We start from the raw sequence: 19,136 nt of genomic DNA on the forward strand, positions 1-19,136 counted from the left end.
ATAACATCGTCAGTTTTGATAGTTTGTGCATATATTTACAGCCGGAAAAGGTGCTGTTGAAAATCATAGTATTGCGCATCGGAGCCTATATACGTGTAGGCTACTTTCCTAAGATAAAAATGAAACACTAAGGCTAGGGATTATTTTTGTCGAATTTTATGTATTCTAGTCTTAACAGAGGTTTCGTAAATGTTATACTCTTTAATGTACCAATGATGCGGCTCTCTGTTTCGAATGATATTTTTGTAGCTCTCAAACAAATTTGAATGTTATTTTCTGAAATTAGGCCTATGTATGTTATGGAACCCAAAACGGCAAACGATTTTAATGTCAATGGAATTATTTGTAATTAGTAGAATAATAAGAATAAATATAGATCGGCAGGAGATAGAAAAATAAACATTTTTAATGTCATAAAGTTCCATAAAAAAAGCTAGGCCATATTATACTGTTATTTTATTAGCAAAAATGTTGTGAGAAGAATTATTACAACTACGAAACTACGAAATATAAAAGGATATGCTAAATTTTTTAAAACAATGGTTTCAGATATCATCAGTATAAGCGCGTGTCTGAAAGGAAGGGTAATAACCAATAATTCCAAGCTTTATCACTGGGTGAGTTGCGGCCTTGCGGGAAGGGCGGTCGTGAGTCTGCCGCTAGAGTCTGACGAGAAGACGAATTCGCAGGCAGGCAGCAACGCTGTTTAGCTGTCAAAAATAAATTGCAAGTATTCAATTGTTGAAAACACGTTTACACTTAATTAACAATTCCAGTTGACCTGTTTCGTGGTTTCGTGCTTTTTCTTTTTCAGTTTTTTATTCAACCTCCTCATCCTCTAAATGGCCGATTTTTTAAAGTCAGCTGCTAACTATTTTACAGCAAGTAACAATGGCGCTTCTGAGAATCCTCTCATTGGAGCTATGGTCAATGTCAATTCGGTGCAGCTTCGGATAAAACGTCAAATTGGAGAAGGTGATTTCGTTGTTACACGTTTCATATGAATTAACTATTTACAACTTATGGCCAATCTTAGGTGGATATGCTTTTGTTTTTATTGCCCAAGATGTACAGAGCAATCAAGATTACGCTTTGAAAGTAATATAGAAACAAGACCATAGAATTAAATTTAACATGTACTATTATAATATGTATCTGATTATTCAATTTAATAGAGACTCATTGCAGCTGATACCGATGCTGTCAAAAGCATTATACAGGAAGTAGCATTTTTGGTAATTTGATATTAGATTGTTTCAAATAACATGCATTCAAAGTCCTTAGTTTTATTACATCATTTTTTCAGAAAAAACTAGCTGGTCATCCTCATGTGATCAATTTTATTTCTGCCTGCTGTAATGATAGAGGAGGAGGTTCAAAAGAATATTTAGTGGTCACTGAACTTTGTTCAGGTATCAGTACAGTTTCTTTTACCAATAAAAAATATATGTATGTATATTTTGTATTGGTTATATTTACAGGAGGAGCCTTGTTTGATGCATTGAGAGTACGAAACTCTCCATTAACACCAGAAGAAGTTAGTTCAGTATTTTGGCAAACATGTAAAGCTGTTCAAGCCCTTCACACCCTGGAACAACCTATAATCCATAGAGATCTTAAAATTGAAAATTTGCTCCTCACTGCTGATGGTGTTATCAAATTGTGTGACTTTGGGAGTGCTACAACCCAGCAGTAAGTTTTGTTCACCATTTACTGTTTTCTGGTCATTTTTATCTTCCTTCCTTAGTACTGTTTCTTCATCCTGAATTACCATTGATTAGTTATGCTATTAGCTTTTTTTTCTTGTTCTAATAATAGAATATATTTTATAGACATTTTCCTGGCCCTGATTGGACGGCATCTCAACGGGGTTTGCTTGAAGAAGAGATGGCTAAACATACTACACCAGTATACCGTGCTCCTGAGATGATTGATACTTGGAGCAATTATCCTATCACGACCGCGGCAGACATATGGGCTTTAGGATGTGTACTTTATGTTCTATGCTATCAGGTTAAGCACACTATTTTCCTGGTGCAGCGATAGTTTAAGATAAATATTTTATCATTAGACGCACCCTTTTGAAGATGGAGCCAAATTACGAATCATTAATGGCAACTTTTCGTTGCCTAGCAATGACGGTCGATACGACATCTTCCATGACATTATCCGTGGAATGCTAAAAGTATTTTATAATGATTTGCAAGTATTTTAAAAGAAATATAATATATTCTGTTCCCCCCTCAGGTTGATCCACGTGCACGGTTAACTATAAGTGAGGTACTTGATCGTCTAGCAGCCATTGGAGAAACGCGAGGATACCAAATGAAATGTGGACTTAAGGTGAATTTGCCCAGTCAATCAGCCATGCCACCGCCTTCTGCCCGCCCAAGTGCATCTGTCGTTACCCAGTCATCACCTCAGCCACCTCGTCGACCTCCACCACCAAATCCAATAGCTAATCAGCTACACCATATCGCAACTCACCCTGCTCCATCTATGCATTCAACGACATCTTCTCAACCTACGATGGGATTATTATCATCCTTGAAAGGAGGAGCGGGGAGCCTTTTTAAAAACTTGAAGGTAGAATTTTCATCTTTTTTTAAATATTTAAGTATGAAAATCTACATACTTTTTCTAGGATACATCGACTAAAGTCATGCAAACAGTGCAGCAAAGCATGGCACGGTCAGAGCTTGATCTTAGCTACGTTACATCGCGATTGATTGTTACCTCATTTCCAGCTGAAGGAATTGAGTCAGCCTATCGTCACCACATTGACGATGTGCGAAATGCTCTAGACACTCGCCATGGATCTCACTATGCAGTCTACAATGTTTCAGGACGTTCGTATGCATCCACCAAGTTCAACAACTTGATTTGTTGTGGTTGGCCCCAGCGACAAGCTCCTTCATTGAGAACTTTGTACATATTCAGTATTTATCCTGTTGTAGACAACTTCTGAAGAATTTTTTTTTTGCAATTTTCAGATATGCTTTGTGTAAGAGCATGTATAATTACCTTGACCGCGACACTAAAAATGTCTGTGTTCTTCACTGCATGGATGGAAAGGCATCATCGGCAGTGGTTGTAGCAGCACTCTTTCTTTACACTCAGTTATTTCGTTCTATCGAAGAGGCCCTACAAATGTTTGCCGTTAAACGGTATCCTCCCGGTCTTAACGCTTCACAGTATCGATATCTTAATTACTATATGAGTCTGCTGGTTGAACCTCATCCTATACGGCCGCATCACAAGCCTGTCACTCTAGCGACTTTGACTTTAAGCCCAGTCCCAATTTTTACCAAAAATCGGGATGGATGTCGCCCATATGTTGAGATCTTCCAAGGTGATCAGCGACTTCTCTCAACACTGACTGAGTATGAACGCATGCGTGTTTATCACGTTTCAGAAAATAAGGTATATATTTATGGCCTGTTTCTTCCTCATACACACACTCTTATAACAAGTCCGTTCTTTTGATGTTAGGTTACGCTACAACTAAACACAACTGTGTGTGGCGACATTACTGTTGTTGTGTACCATGCTCGCAATACGCTTGGGGGTGACTTCAAGTGAAGACTTCAATCAGTCATTATTTAAAAAATATAACATCGTCAGTTTTGATAGTTTGTGCATATATTTACAGCCGGAAAAGGTGCTGTTGAAAATCATAGTATTGCGCATCGGAGCCTATATACGTGTAGGCTACTTTCCTAAGATAAAAATGAAACACTAAGGCTAGGGATTATTTTTGTCGAATTTTATGTATTCTAGTCTTAACAGAGGTTTCGTAAATGTTATACTCTTTAATGTACCAATGATGCGGCTCTCTGTTTCGAATGATATTTTTGTAGCTCTCAAACAAATTTGAATGTTATTTTCTGAAATTAGGCCTATGTATGTTATGGAACCCAAAACGGCAAACGATTTTAATGTCAATGGAATTATTTGTAATTAGTAGAATAATAAGAATAAATATAGATCGGCAGGAGATAGAAAAATAAACATTTTTAATGTCATAAAGTTCCATAAAAAAAGCTAGGCCATATTATACTGTTATTTTATTAGCAAAAATGTTGTGAGAAGAATTATTACAACTACGAAACTACGAAATATAAAAGGATATGCTAAATTTTTTAAAACAATGGTTTCAGATATCATCAGTATAAGCGCGTGTCTGAAAGGAAGGGTAATAACCAATAATTCCAAGCTTTATCACTGGGTGAGTTGCGGCCTTGCGGGAAGGGCGGTCGTGAGTCTGCCGCTAGAGTCTGACGAGAAGACGAATTCGCAGGCAGGCAGCAACGCTGTTTAGCTGTCAAAAATAAATTGCAAGTATTCAATTGTTGAAAACACGTTTACACTTAATTAACAATTCCAGTTGACCTGTTTCGTGGTTTCGTGCTTTTTCTTTTTCAGTTTTTTATTCAACCTCCTCATCCTCTAAATGGCCGATTTTTTAAAGTCAGCTGCTAACTATTTTACAGCAAGTAACAATGGCGCTTCTGAGAATCCTCTCATTGGAGCTATGGTCAATGTCAATTCGGTGCAGCTTCGGATAAAACGTCAAATTGGAGAAGGTGATTTCGTTGTTACACGTTTCATATGAATTAACTATTTACAACTTATGGCCAATCTTAGGTGGATATGCTTTTGTTTTTATTGCCCAAGATGTACAGAGCAATCAAGATTACGCTTTGAAAGTAATATAGAAACAAGACCATAGAATTAAATTTAACATGTACTATTATAATATGTATCTGATTATTCAATTTAATAGAGACTCATTGCAGCTGATACCGATGCTGTCAAAAGCATTATACAGGAAGTAGCATTTTTGGTAATTTGATATTAGATTGTTTCAAATAACATGCATTCAAAGTCCTTAGTTTTATTACATCATTTTTTCAGAAAAAACTAGCTGGTCATCCTCATGTGATCAATTTTATTTCTGCCTGCTGTAATGATAGAGGAGGAGGTTCAAAAGAATATTTAGTGGTCACTGAACTTTGTTCAGGTATCAGTACAGTTTCTTTTACCAATAAAAAATATATGTATGTATATTTTGTATTGGTTATATTTACAGGAGGAGCCTTGTTTGATGCATTGAGAGTACGAAACTCTCCATTAACACCAGAAGAAGTTAGTTCAGTATTTTGGCAAACATGTAAAGCTGTTCAAGCCCTTCACACCCTGGAACAACCTATAATCCATAGAGATCTTAAAATTGAAAATTTGCTCCTCACTGCTGATGGTGTTATCAAATTGTGTGACTTTGGGAGTGCTACAACCCAGCAGTAAGTTTTGTTCACCATTTACTGTTTTCTGGTCATTTTTATCTTCCTTCCTTAGTACTGTTTCTTCATCCTGAATTACCATTGATTAGTTATGCTATTAGCTTTTTTTTCTTGTTCTAATAATAGAATATATTTTATAGACATTTTCCTGGCCCTGATTGGACGGCATCTCAACGGGGTTTGCTTGAAGAAGAGATGGCTAAACATACTACACCAGTATACCGTGCTCCTGAGATGATTGATACTTGGAGCAATTATCCTATCACGACCGCGGCAGACATATGGGCTTTAGGATGTGTACTTTATGTTCTATGCTATCAGGTTAAGCACACTATTTTCCTGGTGCAGCGATAGTTTAAGATAAATATTTTATCATTAGACGCACCCTTTTGAAGATGGAGCCAAATTACGAATCATTAATGGCAACTTTTCGTTGCCTAGCAATGACGGTCGATACGACATCTTCCATGACATTATCCGTGGAATGCTAAAAGTATTTTATAATGATTTGCAAGTATTTTAAAAGAAATATAATATATTCTGTTCCCCCCTCAGGTTGATCCACGTGCACGGTTAACTATAAGTGAGGTACTTGATCGTCTAGCAGCCATTGGAGAAACGCGAGGATACCAAATGAAATGTGGACTTAAGGTGAATTTGCCCAGTCAATCAGCCATGCCACCGCCTTCTGCCCGCCCAAGTGCATCTGTCGTTACCCAGTCATCACCTCAGCCACCTCGTCGACCTCCACCACCAAATCCAATAGCTAATCAGCTACACCATATCGCAACTCACCCTGCTCCATCTATGCATTCAACGACATCTTCTCAACCTACGATGGGATTATTATCATCCTTGAAAGGAGGAGCGGGGAGCCTTTTTAAAAACTTGAAGGTAGAATTTTCATCTTTTTTTAAATATTTAAGTATGAAAATCTACATACTTTTTCTAGGATACATCGACTAAAGTCATGCAAACAGTGCAGCAAAGCATGGCACGGTCAGAGCTTGATCTTAGCTACGTTACATCGCGATTGATTGTTACCTCATTTCCAGCTGAAGGAATTGAGTCAGCCTATCGTCACCACATTGACGATGTGCGAAATGCTCTAGACACTCGCCATGGATCTCACTATGCAGTCTACAATGTTTCAGGACGTTCGTATGCATCCACCAAGTTCAACAACTTGATTTGTTGTGGTTGGCCCCAGCGACAAGCTCCTTCATTGAGAACTTTGTACATATTCAGTATTTATCCTGTTGTAGACAACTTCTGAAGAATTTTTTTTTTGCAATTTTCAGATATGCTTTGTGTAAGAGCATGTATAATTACCTTGACCGCGACACTAAAAATGTCTGTGTTCTTCACTGCATGGATGGAAAGGCATCATCGGCAGTGGTTGTAGCAGCACTCTTTCTTTACACTCAGTTATTTCGTTCTATCGAAGAGGCCCTACAAATGTTTGCCGTTAAACGGTATCCTCCCGGTCTTAACGCTTCACAGTATCGATATCTTAATTACTATATGAGTCTGCTGGTTGAACCTCATCCTATACGGCCGCATCACAAGCCTGTCACTCTAGCGACTTTGACTTTAAGCCCAGTCCCAATTTTTACCAAAAATCGGGATGGATGTCGCCCATATGTTGAGATCTTCCAAGGTGATCAGCGACTTCTCTCAACACTGACTGAGTATGAACGCATGCGTGTTTATCACGTTTCAGAAAATAAGGTATATATTTATGGCCTGTTTCTTCCTCATACACACACTCTTATAACAAGTCCGTTCTTTTGATGTTAGGTTACGCTACAACTAAACACAACTGTGTGTGGCGACATTACTGTTGTTGTGTACCATGCTCGCAATACGCTTGGGGGTGTCGTACAGGGCAGACCGGCCGGGTTAAAGATCTGTCAATTCCAAATCCACACAGGTTTCATTCACGAGGAAGAAACGACTTTGCGATTGCCCCGAAACCAGCTTGATGAAGTTGCCATTACTACTGAGGGAGGAGACCTTCATGGTCCCAATTTCATGGCCTCGCTTAGCTTTTTTGTACTTGATCAAGAACGTACTGTTCAACCCGAACCTTGGGGTAAGCATTGCAGAATTAAACAAAACCATTGGAAATGTATTACTTTAAATTGGCAAACAGGCGCAGGCGATAACAGTGTCAAGAATGCGATGGTGCTATTCACATCCCGAGAAGAAATCAACGAAGTTTTCGACACATTTTGCGATGCAACCGGTAATAACGCAAACGATGTAGAAACGGCCTGTAAATCGGTTCCTGTAAGGGATACTGATCAGTATGCAGCGGAAAAAATATATACTCCCATTGTTGCTTCGACAAGTCCCATTCGACCTTCTTCCCCTGTTCAGGTTTGTAGCCTATTTAATAACATTACTGCGGCTTTTTTTATTTCACTCCTTTACTTGCAGGAGATAAATGTGGATCTGCTGAATTTGGGATCTGAATCAACAAGTTCAGTGTTGATATCTAATCATTCTTCTGGCGTTGAAGAAGGCGAGTTATTGAACTTATCCTCCCAGACCTCCAGCAATCTTTTAGTCGGAAGTCAAGGTGGCGGTAATGGCGATTTTCTTCAAGATTTACTTCAAACATCTAAAGAGACTTCGCCTGCAACCTCAACTTTTGTTTCATCGTCCACTCCAGCTAATCCCTTCTTCACTTTGGATCCTTTCGATCCCTTAGTGGGAGCTCCTGCAGGCGTGACTGCAGCTCCCAATAATTTGAGTTCTTCCAACAGCATTGGCAATTTCGCCACTGTTCAGCAATCTCAACCGTCTGACGAATCTCTAATGGGTAACTGGGATTCAATCCTTAAACAGACACCGACTAGTGGATCTCGCCCTATGACACTACCCAGTATTCCTCGCAATTCGAGCACTCCTAATTTGGAAGCTAAAGCAAAGGACCCACTTGCTGATTTTGGGAACTTAATTGGGCTTGCTGGAACGGCAAATTCCAATGCGACTAGAACTCCAACGTGGGGGTCATCTGTGAAACCCATTCCGCCTATGAATATCGGTATTGTTATTTTCCTTCAGCGATTCACTTTATTACGACCATAATACGCTAGTCAAATTTCGTCTTGATAATATTTCATCAAATAATTCTTAATTATTTTCTTAATAAATTTATTATTTATATTGTTCATCTAATAAGGGTTGGCGAATCCACCTACCGGCTTCTCGAATTTCCCCACAGTGGCTGCTGGCACGTCTTTGACGAGTCCGTCAACTTCGTTAAGTGGATCACCGCTTCATAAGCCACCAACAATGTGGTCGAATACGAATACTATACCACAACAGGCCAGTCGGTCAAACCCAGTCTCCAATTCTTCCACATCAACAAGTACTTCTATGCAGCAGCCCGTCAAAACACCCGGCGAAGGGCAACCTGATTACTCTAGAACAAACTTTGACTCTGTTTTTGGCCGTAGTGATTATAGTAATTTTTCCTTAATCAAAGATTTAAAAACAGTGTTTTAAATATTATGCGGTATTTCTTTAAATTTCAGCCAAAGGAGGTGGTGGCTTACCTAGACCTAAAGTTGCTGGCGATATGTTTGGGGATTTGCTGGGAACCCAGGGGTTTGATTTTAGTAGCACCAAAAAAGATTCTGGTCCCAAAACAATCAACGCTATGCGCAAGGAAGAATTGGCCAAAGATATAGATCCAGATAAAATGAAGGTTAGTATTTTACAAAATGTGTTTACTACGGATAAAATTATGAACTAACTGTTGTTTGTTTAATCTTGACAGATTATGGAATGGACAGAGGGAAAGCAGCGTAATATCAGGGCTTTACTCTGCTCGCTCCATACCGTTCTCTGGGAAGGCACTAAATGGCAAGACGTGGGGATGCACCAGCTAGTGTCGCACACGGATGTCAAGAAAATGTATCGTAAGGCTTGCTTGGCAGTGCATCCAGACAAACAGGTTGGTAAAATTTATCACGTCATTTACATTTAGTAAGAAAAGTTGCCTTTAATTCGAATGTATTATCACACAGTCTGGAACTGACAACGAGAAAATAGCAAAAATGATTTTTATGGAACTGAACGACGCCTGGTCTGAATTTGAAAACGACGTAACACAGCAAAATATGTTTCGATAACAGATACATTCCTCCATTCTTCATAGTTTACGAGCGTTGATTGTTCTATTTACGTGTTTATAATTGTCTAGCATTGGGTTAACTCATACGAAACGCCCATGATCTAGTCGTAACTCGGAATCGATGTCTCTCCCTACCGTCCCAAGATTTCCTTTCAAATTCAGCTACAATAGCTTACATCACGTTTTTAGAACTTTTCCTCAGCCGCTTTTCTTCTTTCTTTTCCTTCTCCGTGATTTTAATTGTTCTCTTTCTGTTTCTTCTACGGAGAAGTCGTCTCGTTTTCTCTAACGAAGGCGGTAATCTCCGCCCGGCTTAAGTTTAATAGCTACCGGTTTTCAAGAAGTAATACACGTGTCTGCATCATTATTAATGATTCTTAAAAGAAGCGTTAAAGATTCGGTTAAATTCAGTTAATTTAAAAATAGTATTAAAATAATTATTGTTCGGTGCTACAGAAAGTTCAGATGCAAGATGTAGCCACGTTGAGTTTTATTGCAGAAAAACAGTGACTTCTCACAAACCAATTGTTGGAATTTGCGATATAAATAACTTTATTCTTTCTCGTCACTGATTCTTCGTCACAGACACCTCTTATAACAAGTCCGTCCGCTCGATAATATAGATACGCATACAATTAACGGCACACAACTGTGGCGACATTTGGAGGTGTCGTAACTCGTAAAAGGGCCGACCCAAAAATATTCCTGTCCCAAAACAATCAAAAATCAACGATATGCGCAAGGAGGCAATTTTTTGGGAGAAGCTCCGTATTTTCTATTCCGTATCCGAAAAGCAAGGTGTTTAATTGACAAAAAAACAATTCAATTATTTATAAGTAGAAACAGGGTAGTATCGCTGTATCTGTAGTGCCTGGCCACCCCTGGCCACCCCTGGGCCCTGGCCCTGCTGGGCCCTGGCATGCCCCTGCCCCCTGGTTCCTCACTGCAGATTTAGGTAGCTGTTTAGTAGTCACCTTCACCTTTCATGAGATGAATACATCAAAACATAAAAAAATACAGTACAATTTGCATTCGTCGTCTATTTTTATTTCTTGTGTATGTTACTGCGAAGGCGTCCTGAGCTCTGTTTAAAAACGATTTGAACGACAACTAATTCAACGGATATAAGAAATTACTTTGCTGTGAAAATGTCTCTTTACGATGATATCGACGAAAATAAAGCTAAATCTGTCACCGGATGGTCGTCAGGAATCAAGCTTTTACATTCGCAGATGCACTTAAAGAAAGCTATGATTACACAGGTATCCTACAATTTACATTTCATTTGTTACTCATAGATTATGAAGAAAGATTTGTTTTTCCTAGCCAAAACGTGAAGGTATCCGAAGAGCTATCCATCCTGTAATACCACCCTGCCTCACAGCTACTGAATCACAGATAAAAACTGAACCTGAAATGACCAAAAATCTGATTCATCAGACACCCCAACTCTTGACAACTATTGTTCCTAAACAAGAGAGATCCTCACTCTTTGCTGAATTGGAATGGGACCCAAATCTAGAGTATGATCCACTGCATCCTACTGACTATGACAAAATCATTAGGGGTACACAGCACCTTTTATAGAAAATGAAAAATCTGAATACAATAATTTTTGTTTTTTTTTTTGTTTTTTGTTTAGAGAGAAAGGAACGACGAGGGATTGAAATTGAAATAGAAGAAGCTGAAAAGAAAAGGAAGCCTAGGGATGATCGAGATATTAAAACCAGAGACAGGTATATAATGGGACTGGGAGCTGCCTAATAAATATGGTGATGATAGAAACTGATTACATAACCATTTCATGTTTTAGGTCCTCATCTGCTGTAGGATCAGGTTTTGCTGGACGTTTACATGATGAGGAAGAGGAACCAATGGTGAAGAAGTCCTCTACTTCTGGTGGAGTTGCCATTGCCCCACCTCCATCATTACAAGACAACTCATCGCCATCTCATCCTTCTCTCTCCTCTACTGGAAGTGGGGTTGGAGCTCTTGGTGTTGCTGCTAAGATCATGGCAAAATATGGATTCAAAGAAGGTCAGGGACTTGGACGACAACAGCAAGGTATTGCAGCTGCCTTACAAGTGGAAAAAACAAGCAAGCGAGGTGGACGTATTATCAATGAAAAAGAAATTATGCCTCCTCCGCCACCTGTTGTGTCGCCAACAGCTGCTCCCAAAGCGGAATTAACGATTGCTGATATCATGAAGAATCCTTCAAAAGTGATTTATCTGAGGGTAATGTCATAGGTCAATCATTTTCACGGTCCTCATTTCAAATTCTGTTGTTTGTTTGTTTCCCCTTTCATTAGAATATGGTTGGCCCTGGTGAAGTGGATTCTGATTTGGAACCCGAAGTACGCGAGGAATGTCAGACAAAATACGGGGATGTGAATAAAGTTGTTATTTTCGAGGTACCTAACGCCGAGGAAGAGGAAGCTGTACGGATTTTTGTTGAATTTAAACGAATGGAAGCTGCCATCAAAGGTAATTAACTACAGTTGAACAATAACACAGGTCTGTTAAAAATTGTTAACTGTCGTTTCTTTTTGTAGCCGTAATTGATCTCAACGGCCGATTCTTTGCTGGTCGGCAGGTGAAAGCCGGATTCTATGATGTGGAAAGATTTCTCAAGATGGAGCTGAATGATTGAACACGTATTGAAAAATAAATTTTACGAATCGAAAGTAATTGAATTTAATTACATGGTATGGCGTTGTTCCCAAAAGTTGGAAGCATTTGACCTTTAGGACGAAAAACCTTTCTCTCGTTCTAGGAAATAAGATTGATTCCTTAAAAGGGATGAAGAGAGATGAATTTAAACTACTACGAAGCAAAACAAATTCTAACTTCACAAGCTAGCGTGTCCTCGCAATATCACACCAGAACAAATAATTGAATTGCACAAAAATGTGTTGATCAAGCAAGGTTCTACATTCAAAGTGTAAAATAGATTTACTTTACTTTGATTTTCACGACTACATTCATTTTTCATCAAAAGGTAGATTCTACTTTTTAAAATTTGAGTTGTCAAGCGTAGCTGCAAATCAGTAATAGACTTCTAGTGGATGCTTAGAATTTAGTAATAAAAAAAGTATAGATTTGAATTCGGAAACTTGGCGGTAGGTTTCCATATATATATCCCGTTTCCAAATCATAAAAAATTTCATGAAAATTGGTTCTTTTCTTAAGTGTTTTTTAAGTGACATTCAGTAGGTTAAACCACTTTCATATAAAAATGAGGTTAATATTTTATAGGGGACGATCTATCGACGTTAACGTATTTTTTAAATAGTATAATCCGGTTTCCAAGAACCATGAGTATATGTAGTTCTTCGAAATAGCTACGCAAAGTGGGAACCTCTTCTTGCCTCAAAATTCCTATGATATCATAATGTTGAAAGAATTCTTCGTGAATCGTTCATGTCTCAACATGATCGAGAACAAGGTCAGCTGTCATTGCCATTATTATTGACCTCATATTTTGACATTTAATATAGCTCAAATGCTCAATAACGTACGTGCTTATAAAGCATAGCATTTCAGTAAATACGGCCTGTTATGCATTATTTTTCGTGACCGTGTGCTGTATAATAAATTCGAAAGCGTCACCGCCTGTTTTAAAGATATGTTAGTATGTTGCAATGTGTTGTGGTTCATGAGCCGCAGGATTACAAAAAAAAATAAAAAAAAATAAATGTCATCATATCATAAAATGGGTAGATAACTTTTTCTTGAAGAGGGTGAGGGTGAGTACATGTTTTTAGTGGGGTAAAATGTCCGGAGTTCAAGGATAAACTGGTTCGAGGCAGTTCAATGATCCTATAGGAATAGAATAGGACACATCAACGTCTCTGGAGGCAAGTTCCGCAAATTCTTTTCAAACCTCCCACCACAAGTCGCCAGTCTGATTCGAACCATCAAGAAGGAAGAACTTCACAACTGACGCTCACCTAACGACATTTTCACGGTCACACTCTTACTATATACTAGGTATTGGTGTTCAAATGTTCTTATTTTACTTTTGTTCAGTTTGCAAAAAAAAAGGAATTTGGCCGATTGAAATCATTGCTTAATGATGTCTACGTTAATAATCAACTAGACATCTTATGATCAATCTCCAAATTTCAAGAAGATACGTCAATTAGGCTCTGCGTTATTCGAGGTCAAAGATAATTTCGTCACTTGAGAGTCTACTTGTTTCTTGCCTGCTGTAATGTCCGTCAAACAATTGGGTCATGTCCATGTGGTACAAAGTATTTTTTTTTTTTTTAACCGGGAAACATAATTGTCGTGTGCATTTGCTGACACTAGTACATTAGAGACGGTCATCGCATCGAGAAGCACCATTCTTTGTCCATTAACGCAGTTCCCCCGTTATTGGATGCCAGACTATTTAATCGATAGAGTTAATTGAAAAGCGCTTTCAGTCAATGCTGAGGCTATTTATCTGCCAGCCAGTTCTTATTCGGACCTAAAATGTTTCTATTAGATCTGAGCCAGCCAGTTGAAGCCAAGAACGTGAGGGGTGGAAGGAAACGCGAGAGGGTTTGATTGAAAGTTGATGGGGGTATGTTGTACGTCGGTTGTAGCTGCAGCTACAGTTCATACCAGAGGTAATAGCTGAAGGTTGAATTTTCTTCTTGTTCTTAACCTTTTTATTTCTCATTTTAAATTGACAATTTTCATATGCAAAACAGCACGTCGAAGCCGAGCTTTGAGTCAAGTGACGAAAAAACGTCCCAACGCTTCGTCCGGTCTAATAGCTGTAGCCGGATCATCAAATCAACAACAGCAACAATACCAGATCAGTGGTCCCGCCCCTTCTCAACAGCCCCACAGGTTTCTATAGCTATTTCACTAACCAGTTGTGCCCATGATGTAATTTTAAGAGGGGCGTTATGCTTTTTTCTCGTCCCTTTTTTCTACATAATAACTTAGAGGGCAATGCTCTCTACAAAAATGTGATATAACTTGAATAAAATTAAGTAAATGTTGACATCTACAGGTTATTCCGCCATCGATGGCGACGCATATTGCGATTTTCGGCTGTTGCCCCGAATCAACCAGCGGTTTTCCGCAGAAAATTGATTCCAGAGGATATCAACTTTGGCCGTGATTGTAAAAAAAATTATCCATTTTTTTATCTATTACGATTAAACAAATATTTTAATTAATTTTCAGTTTATCAACTGCCACAGCCGCTGCCTTCGCCGGATCGATACTACTTCAGCTCTAAGCCAAGTTAGTGTTTTTCTACTTTTCCCGGCGTTTTTCAGCCGCATAGTACGAAATTAATTATTTTATTTTCTTTCTTAAGTAGTCTACCACATTAGATAATTAAAATAGCTCCAGTTGATCAACCATATCTTTGATAGACGCAGACGAGATAACTTACTGATTTAAAAATAAGCGATTAGGGTCCAAGTAGACCTAAGTTCAGTATTTTACCAGACCAACAGATTATTTTGTCGATCTTGCGAGAAGAGTAATAGAATATTTTTCAAAATTATTAAAAAGACCAGAAGAAATTTTTCTAATTCTACGAGAGTTTAAATTTCGAAATTCGGCACCGTTGTGGGAAATGGGACCAAAAGTCTCGACTTTCGTTTGTGGAAAATCTAGTGACCCATATTTATTTAAAGGATGATACTGAGACTATTTTTTGCCCTGTAAAAAGTTGCTAAAAAATAGTTTTGAAGATTTGCCATATGTGCTTTTCAAGGATTTCGGATTTCTCAAGTTTACAAGTTTCGAATGACCATAGGAATAGCTGTTACCAAAAAACGCCTATTGGATTCTTTAGATGCACATAGTAAACAATTGATTAGCAGACAAAGACAAGAACACAGCTTGTCCAGGAAGAAAGGAGAAATTCTTCAGGGAAAGTCAAAACAAGTGTTCTGTTCCACTTTGATGGATTCAAAAATGAGATGATCAGTGTAGGAGTAAATTTATGTATTTTCGACTAGCGACAATTGTAAACAGTACTGTGTAAATAGTATGGCCACACTTGTTGCTTCAGCTTCCGCTGTATCAAGTCATGCTTCTGTTCAACCAGAAGAAAACAATGTATATAATGATTCTCTGTCTTTCTCGAATAATCAAGTTATTGGGAAAAGAAGAGTCAGCCAAGATCTAAAAGGCATTTCCACTACCAATTCCACTACTGTTGTTTCTTCACCCTCTCAAAGCTTCCCAGTGTTAGGTAATGAAGTTGGTGAATGGGTTTCTAATCAGAATCAATTAGTTTTCGAATATAATGGTTGGTGTGCCATGCATAAATTAAATCTCAGATAGATTATTTAGTTCAATGTGTTCCATATCTCTTTTAGGTGAAATGTTTACAGCAACGAGCACAAACAGCACAGCTGAGTATGGGGTGACAATGGATTCCCCTTTGTTTGCTCAAAGACACTCTCCAGCAGAGGAGAGACTGAAGCGCAGGTTGAGGTTCTTTTTTCTCAATCCAGTGCAAAAATGGGCTGCCACCAGAAGGTTTCCATTCAAATTGTTCACTCAAATTATCAAGATTATCTTTGTTACTGTGCAGGTAAACTCAAAATGTTGTAATCCCAATAAGATAAGGCTTTAATCAGTTTTCTCTGTTTTTCTAGTTGTGTTTATTTGCATCTTTTCGCGATAGTCATGTCTTTTATGCCAGAAACACAGAGGTAGTGTTTTCACATTTATTCTTGCAAGAGTGGGATGTGACAAGAGAAGCACCTCCTTATCCTCCTGCTGCTGGACCATTAGCAGTGTATTCTAAAAAACAATTTCACGAGTACTTGGACTTTGCAATAGAAAATGTGAGTTTGATATCAAACACAAATGTATTGATTTTATTATAACATTTCTTTTTAATTTTTTTTTAAGTATATTAATTTGGAAACCAGTTCAATGGGGGCATATTTTCACCTTAAAAATTCCAAAGGTTCTTGGATAACCTACTGTCAAACAGATTACATCCGCAGCCAGTTTGAGCCAAACAGCAATGAGTTCAAATTTGATAGTAACACAAATCAAGGTGCAATTTAAATATTATTTTTTCGTGAAATTTTCCGTAATATCTTCTCGTCGTTACAGAATGCGTGGAAATACCAATTGATGCAGATGTGTCGGCTTTTAAAAGCGAAGATTTCCTTCGAGAAAAAAATATTACCGTTAGCGGTCTTTCGTTGGTGGAAGCTACTTTGATGTTCTCTATTAAAGCAATTCACTTCAAACCTAATGGGCCGCTCAATGGTCCTGATTGTTACTCTTTCGATCTTGGGCTCGTGTTCAACAACCAAGGGGAAGACGGCCAGTTGTTGGTCAGTCTATCGACTTTAGCTAAACATCTTGACTGCCACGGAAAAGTAAACCCTCCTGTATCTGATGGACCTTCCAAGTCCTTCCGCAGTACCGTCAATATCTTGGTCATCCTCATTTGCGGTTTCTCCTTCTTCCTTTGTGCTAGAGCAGTTATAAAAGCCCAATTATTGAAATGGGTAATTATATTTCGTTTAATATTTTTAATTTGAACTTGTAATAATATTATTTGTTCGTTAGGAAACGAGTGATTTTTTTCAGCGCCATTTTAATCGTCGCATGAGCAAGCATGATCGACTTGAGTTTCTTAACTTGTGGTATGTCCTAATTATCATCGATGACGTCTTGTTGGTTGGCGGGTCGATCATCAAAGAACTTATGGAAAACCAGGTAATAAGAGAATTAGTTTCGCCATTTTCTTCGAAATATTCTTGATTCCTTTTTATCGCAAATGCAGCACATAGATTCGGACATGTGGGATGTATGCAGCGTCTTACTGGGGACAGGCAACCTGTTTGTCTGGTTTGGAGTTTTACGCTATTTGGGTTTCTTCCGAACTTATAACATGTTGATCGTGACGCTGAAGAAAGCCTTCCCTTCTGTACTCCGGTTTCTACTTTGCGCAATGTTGATCTATGCTGGATTCACTTTTTGTGGATGGCTCATTTTTGGTCCATATCATTTCAAGGTTATTATTCCTGTTCCTTTTTTCTTTCTAATGTTGACGCAGTGAGTTTTTGCATTATTTAACCGTTTTGTTCATTTGCCATAGTTTCAAACGATATCGTCCACATCTGAATGTCTGTTTTCGTTGGTCAACGGCGATGACATGTTCGCTACGTTTGCTGGCATGTCTGAAAGGTCGGCGTTAGTCTGGTGGTTCTCAAGACTCTACCTTTATTCTTTCATTTCACTCTTCATTTACGTGGTGCTCTCGCTCTTCATCGCTCTCATAATGGATACTTATGAAACCATCAAGGTACTACGAAAGTTTTTTTTTTATCTTTAATAATTTTCCGTATAGCCATACTGATCGAGCTAGAGAAAGCTGGAATCATGTAATGCCTACTAACTTAGAATCCGTATGATCTAATCTCTTGTTTCTTTTAAGTCTAATCCATTTATGACCACACGTACTATCTCGTTAATACCTTGTATTTTGCAGATGTATTACACCGACGGTTTTCCGAAATCGGACCTTCGCCAGTTTATCGCTAACGACGATTGCGTCGATACCATCCCGGTCTACGAGTCGCAATCCTGTTTTCCTCAACTTTGGTCACTGTTGACTCGCCGACGACCTGGCTACGAGGTCATTGACGACGGTCGAAAAGACGAGGAGGCGGAGGAGCGGCAACCTATTTTAGCATGAGATCATTTGTAATTTTGATACATAAAATTGGTGAATTTTCTCGAGGGGTTACGAGAAAAGAAATCGGCGGAAACGAGAGATTAAAGTCTATTAAAAAAACGCATCCACAAAACGAAAAATTCTAATTCAAATTTCTTTTCTTTTTTTTTTTTTCTCCCGGGGACCAATGATTGAAAGCCGTATGACAAGCATGATTCTATATACAATTTGCATTTATGTTTTGGCTATCTTTGTTTTTTCCGTCTCGTTCACAACGGAGTGTTTCTATGCTTTTAGCGAAAGAAAAAGGTGTTGAGAGAAACCACATGTATATTTCATCTTAAAAGAGTTCGAATAAGAATTGTGTTTACACAAGCATAGTAGCGTCTAATGGCAACATAGAAAAAGACAATACGCGAGAGTAGGATTCAGATGAAAAATGTTTGCTGAGCGAAATCCACCCAAGCGACGAAGCTGAGAGCGAAAGTGGAAAAAAGAAAACAAAATTACATTTGCCGAGTGCCGCCACATAAATAAAACAACGTCAGTTGAATGAGCTGCTTCGGTACATCCCTATCTGTGTTTGAAGTCGAGTAAATCGTCTCCAACCCGGAACAATAGTTGAAAGTTTTTCTGTTTTCGTCGTATCATTCCCAGCTGCAGCATAGTCACATGCTTGGGTCTTGATCAACGGTAGGTAGCGTCCGTATTCTCCAGCCGACGTCGCATAACGTAATGGCTCACATTTCCACTCTTCGTGCAGAGTCGACGTTTTCTCACTGGTTGTGATTCGTATTCCTTGATCCGTCAGTTGCATAGCTAATGGACGGTTAGGAATTAAAAGTTGAGGTTTACTATCGGCGTTCGATTCGTTGGTCTCCATTCTTTGTCAAGGCTGTGCGGGTCTGTAGCGATCCAACAACTTTGGAGGTCGACGTGCGTTGTCATGGAGTCGCCGTATTTCGTGTTGGCGTTGTCCTTGGTAACTGATACACACAGAGCACGGCACCTGATTTCCGATTCAG

General features: G+C 38.6%; 3 protein-coding genes across 10 annotated transcripts; all 3 read left to right on the top strand.

Moving 5' to 3' along the window:
• Positions 1-591: 591 nt before the first annotated feature.
• On the top strand, positions 592-9,817 carry LOC124207073 (cyclin-G-associated kinase-like). 4 transcript variants are annotated; one of them, XM_046604372.1, is made up of 19 exons: positions 592-726; positions 815-975; positions 1,037-1,098; positions 1,176-1,235; positions 1,307-1,412; positions 1,482-1,692; positions 1,833-2,013; positions 2,072-2,185; positions 2,248-2,586; positions 2,645-2,928; positions 2,994-3,423; positions 3,493-3,568; positions 7,180-7,398; positions 7,459-7,685; positions 7,746-8,355; positions 8,494-8,778; positions 8,849-9,021; positions 9,094-9,270; positions 9,344-9,817. In XM_046604372.1, the coding sequence occupies exons 2-19, from the start codon at positions 843-845 to the stop codon at positions 9,446-9,448; spliced, it is 3,792 nt and encodes a 1,263-aa protein (XP_046460328.1). In that variant the 5' UTR covers positions 592-726; positions 815-842; the 3' UTR covers positions 9,449-9,817. The 4 variants fall into 4 exon arrangements, with proteins under 4 accessions (XP_046460328.1, XP_046460333.1, XP_046460311.1 ...); XM_046604377.1 differs by having other exon boundaries at positions 607-730; XM_046604355.1 differs by lacking the exons at positions 592-726; positions 815-975; positions 1,037-1,098; ... (7 more) ...; positions 2,994-3,423; positions 3,493-3,568 and adding exons at positions 4,203-4,337; positions 4,426-4,586; positions 4,648-4,709; ... (6 more) ...; positions 6,256-6,539; positions 6,605-7,034 and having other exon boundaries at positions 7,104-7,398.
• Positions 9,818-10,397: 580 nt separating this feature from the next.
• Positions 10,398-12,418, top strand: LOC124207134 (splicing factor 45-like). 3 transcript variants are annotated; one of them, XR_006879789.1, is made up of 7 exons: positions 10,398-10,712; positions 10,777-11,017; positions 11,093-11,186; positions 11,264-11,687; positions 11,762-11,936; positions 12,005-12,157; positions 12,226-12,418. XR_006879789.1 is itself a non-coding variant. In XM_046604458.1 (7 exons), exons 1-6 carry the CDS (start codon positions 10,599-10,601, stop codon positions 12,100-12,102), a joined length of 1,146 nt encoding a protein of 381 aa, XP_046460414.1. In that variant the 5' UTR covers positions 10,398-10,598; the 3' UTR covers positions 12,103-12,136; positions 12,226-12,418. The 3 variants fall into 3 exon arrangements, 2 of the variants coding, with proteins under 2 accessions (XP_046460414.1, XP_046460405.1); XM_046604458.1 differs by having other exon boundaries at positions 12,005-12,136; XM_046604449.1 differs by having other exon boundaries at positions 12,005-12,418.
• Positions 12,419-13,339: 921 nt separating this feature from the next.
• On the top strand, positions 13,340-18,489 carry LOC124207110 (mucolipin-3-like). 3 transcript variants are annotated; one of them, XM_046604414.1, is made up of 13 exons: positions 13,340-13,442; positions 13,942-14,065; positions 14,150-14,291; positions 14,458-14,570; positions 14,634-14,693; positions 15,785-16,002; positions 16,067-16,258; positions 16,326-16,476; positions 16,536-16,939; positions 17,001-17,150; positions 17,218-17,448; positions 17,533-17,739; positions 17,926-18,489. In XM_046604414.1, exons 2-13 carry the CDS (start codon positions 14,014-14,016, stop codon positions 18,130-18,132), a joined length of 2,127 nt encoding a protein of 708 aa, XP_046460370.1. In that variant the 5' UTR covers positions 13,340-13,442; positions 13,942-14,013; the 3' UTR covers positions 18,133-18,489. The 3 variants fall into 3 exon arrangements, with proteins under 3 accessions (XP_046460370.1, XP_046460378.1, XP_046460381.1); XM_046604422.1 differs by lacking the exons at positions 13,340-13,442; positions 13,942-14,065; positions 14,150-14,291; positions 14,458-14,570; positions 14,634-14,693 and adding an exon at positions 15,022-15,714; XM_046604425.1 differs by lacking the exons at positions 13,340-13,442; positions 13,942-14,065; positions 14,150-14,291; positions 14,458-14,570; positions 14,634-14,693 and adding an exon at positions 15,023-15,657.
• The last annotated feature ends 647 nt before the right edge of the window (positions 18,490-19,136 follow it).

This window comes from Daphnia pulex, chromosome 2 (genome assembly GCF_021134715.1).
Source record: "Daphnia pulex isolate KAP4 chromosome 2, ASM2113471v1".
NCBI classification, from domain to species: domain Eukaryota; kingdom Metazoa; phylum Arthropoda; class Branchiopoda; order Diplostraca; family Daphniidae; genus Daphnia; species Daphnia pulex.